The sequence below is a fragment of the Penaeus japonicus genome, unplaced genomic scaffold (genome assembly GCF_977035675.1).
Source record: "Penaeus japonicus unplaced genomic scaffold, GWHDUDI00000001_assembly GWHDUDI00000002, whole genome shotgun sequence".
Classification (NCBI taxonomy): Eukaryota; Metazoa; Arthropoda; class Malacostraca; order Decapoda; family Penaeidae; genus Penaeus; species Penaeus japonicus.
In genome coordinates, this window is record NW_028234404.1 from 51,304,546 (window position 1) to 51,308,910 (window position 4,365).

General features: G+C 32.0%; 1 protein-coding gene across 1 annotated transcript in view; it reads right to left on the reverse strand.

The window, feature by feature from the left end:
• Positions 1-530: 530 nt before the first annotated feature.
• The window catches only part of LOC147472433 (uncharacterized), a 5,337-nt gene continuing 1,502 nt past the window's right edge, over positions 531-4,365 (reverse strand). Inside the window, exon 2 of the mRNA XM_086545785.1 lies at positions 531-1,052. Within this exon, the coding sequence (XP_086401911.1) occupies positions 531-1,052 (522 nt within the window). The remainder of the gene's footprint in view (positions 1,053-4,365) is intronic.

Here is a 4,365-nt window from a genome sequence, read left to right on the forward strand (position 1 = left end):
GTGAGTATTGAAAAAAGGGTCAGTTCTTTAATAGAACCTGAATAGTTCATTCCCTTTAACTTTTATTATACGAATCATTTTTTTTTAGTTACGTTCGTACCAAACTCCAAAGGGCTGTAATAGTTAAATCTACCTAAACCTGTATGATATATCGTGCATTATTGAATCTTAGAGAGGACACTATATATTGCAATAACTATACAATACAGTATCTATAACTATACAATACAAAACGCATTATCAACTACATTAATCATTATTTCTAATCCAACTTCATCTATTTTGGAAAACGAATTATTCTGCAACCTAAGCAGTTCACTAGTTTGACATCTGTGACATTAAACCGAAATAAAGCTCATTTGACGAAAAAGTTTGCTCATTCACCTTAAAATCGAAATCTTTATGCATTGACTTTCCTTACAAATGCAGGAAGGGAAAAGAGAGTTCAGGTATGGAAGACTATAGATCTTTTTTTTGTTTTTATTAATAGGATTCCATTTTCGTGGACTGCCTATTGTCACGAATCCACATTACCAACCGCCGTAACCTCCTCCACCTCCGCCTCCGCTTCCGTATCCACCTGAGCCTCCACCGCCGCCGGAAATAGTTCTGAATCCGACGAGTTGTGCTCTAACTACGCTAGCTCCACCTCTTCCACCTCCTCCTCCACCTCCACCTCCGCCTCCGCTGCCGTATCCACCTCCGCCTCCAGCACCACCTCCGCCGCTGCTTGGAAAGGAGGCGGCGCTAACCAGCCGAGCCCGGACTACACTGGGGCCTCTGGAGCCGCCTCCACCACCTGCACCACCTCCACCATATCCACCTCCACCACCCCCACCGTGTCCACCTCCACCGCCTCCACCGCTGGAAAAGGTGCGAGCTGCGACGAGTCGTGCTCTCACCACGCTACCGCCTCCACTTCCACCTCCTCCACTTCGGCCCCCATATCCCCCTCCCCCTCCACCTCCGAAGCCACCGCCTCCACCTCCTCCACAGCAACCGCCAGGAGCAGCGGCTGCCACGCTGATTGCAGCCACGAATGCCAGTGCAATCTGTTGAGGGACACAATATAATGAGTTATATAATAAGTGCCACATGCTAATTTATATATATATATATATATATATATATATATATATATATATATATATATATATATATATATGTATATTATATATAATATATATATATATATATATATTTATATATATATATATTATATATATATTATATTAATATATACATTTATGTATTATGTATATTATATATATGTATATATATATATATATATATATATATATATATATATATATATATATATATATATATATATTTATGGACATATATCATACAGACACACACATCTTATACTCATCAACATCCAACTGTTTCTCCTTCTGTCTTTCTTACTTTGTTTACAATCACAATTTTCTTATAAAAGAATGAATACTCACAAAATCCTTCATGACTTGATATCTCTCCTGAAGAGACTGAGTACATATCGCTTCGCTGATTCTTTTATACTATCATTCTCTTGTCCCCTAGGTTGCCAGCTACCCTTTATCTGCACCTTCTGTATTGAATATGAAGCTGTGAAGTAAATCTTTTCCGAACAATTTGCTCCATGTCCTTCACGTTACAGAAAGGAAGGCTGAAAGTTTTCAATACTGCTGATTGGTACAAATTGGTGTTGGCTGAGTAGTTTTGAATGGGAACATACAGGTTTTATACTTATAATTTTACACCTCTCAATAGTAATAACAAGGGACAATAACAAAAGCATTAGCACGCATACATATATGAAAATATACATACATAAACACGCACACGCACCAAAGGAAGGAAAAGGAAGATCTTTAGATAACTATCTAGGTAGTATCGAAGTCTCCCCAAAAAGTAGTAAATTTGACCCTTTTTGTTATCATGGATTGTCATTACGGGTTGGCACGTTTTATTTAAGGTCATACGACAGCCAGATTGAATACAATGATACACATTTGCATGTACAAACAGTTCAATCAAGATTCTAATTACATTGCCTTCACTACTATTAATGTTTATTTTTTGTTTTAAGGTCCCATAACTATTTTTGCTGTGTAAACACCATTCTACTCCTAAGTCGTCATACGCCAGGCCTTTATCCTTGATAATAATTGGTGTTGATACAAGGATAGATTCTATCAATATAAATGATGTAATTATCCTCTCATTGCTGAACTTGAAATAGTTGTGGATTGCTTTTGTAAGTAATTGCAAAATTAAGCAATTAACTAGAAAACACGCCGAAGAACTCTACCGTTATGCCGTTAGATTAAGGCTACCCGTAATCGTTCAATCTAGAAACTATAATTCTGGCTCATTTATATTCATCCCTTACAACCCTTAAAAGTCCACAGTCATCTTCCTTCAATCTAATCTGGCCCCCTAAAGATCTTCGGATCTATCACTCCTCGGAAAGTCTATTCATAAAGGACCGGTAAGTGAAACCTTATCCTAATCTAGACCCCAGACCACCACTGACCTGACTTAGAATCTTACACATATAATTCATCAGAAAAAACCTACCCTTAGCGGAGGTGAAGATTATCATAACATAATATAACAATACAGATGAAAATACACATGTAGTAGTTATATCAATAAATACGTGAAACAAAAGTATGGGTCTAGATTCAAATTAACGTTTTATATTTCCTCTCTCTCTATGCACCGATAAAATTTGCATATGTCTTGATATGTTAGAAGGTATCGATTAAGGAAACATGGAACCTTAATACATATAGCAAAATTCATTATTTTTTAAAAAGTCAAGAGTAATATTGCTAATACACGATTCCTCTTGACCGTGTTCCATAAGTCACTCCCCAAGAATATTTTCCGTCGCTTAAAAAAATCATCATGGGTGTAGATTTCTCATGGTAGGAAATGGTATAATAACATATCTCCCGGCAGACTTTTATGAATATACGCGCTCAGCCTTCAAACATTGAATGTGTTAGGTACATAAACACACCCACACACACACTGACACACACACACACACACACACCCACGCCACGCACACACGCGCAACCCAACACACCACACACACACCCCCGCCGCACACACACACACACTCACTCCACTCACAGACACTCACATCACCTCTCTCACATATATTTAATATAATATATATAGAATAGATAATGATAGATATATATATATTTATTATATATGCAATACATACAGAAATACATACATAAATCTTTCTAGATATTTATTTATCGATCTATCATCTATATATATATATATGGAGCAACACACATATATATAGACATAATATATATATATATATATATAATATATAGAAAATAAATTTAATATATATAGATATAAAATAGGCACACACACACACACACATACACACACACACACACACACACACACACACACACACACACACACACTACACACTCTCACAGAGATATATATATAATTTAGAGATATATATATTATATATGTATGTAAATAATGCATACATTTATTATATATATATATAATAATAATATTATAGAATATATTTAGAAATATATAGAAATATACTTACATAACAAACCATTTATTGATCTATTTACTTCTATTTATATACCTCTCAATTTATGTATGAATGTGTGTATGTATCTATTTATCTATCTATCTATCTATATCGCTCTACCTAATCTATCTATCTATCTATCATCTATCTATCTATCTATCCTATCTACATATACATATAAACATATATATGTATATATATACATATAATCTATATAAATAGTAATATGTTGTATATGTAATATGTATCTATAGTATACATATATATATGCAATATATAGTATATATATACATATATATATATATATATATATATATATATTATAAATATATATATCTAATATATATATATATATATATAGATATATATATGATATATAAATATATATATATATATATTTACTACACACACTACACACACACACCACACACACACAACACACACACACACACACACACACACACACACATATATATATATAAGCTATATATATTAATATTATAGTATATATACAATATATTAAATATATATATATAATATATATATATATATATGCATATATATAGATATATATATATAATATATTAATATATATATATATATATTATATATATATATATATTATTACACACACATATATATATATGCAATTATATATAAATATGATAAATTTATTTATATATATATATTAATATATATTATATACATATATATGTATATATATATATATATATATAAAAATATATATTTATATATATATATAGGTATATGTTATATTTATATGTGTATAT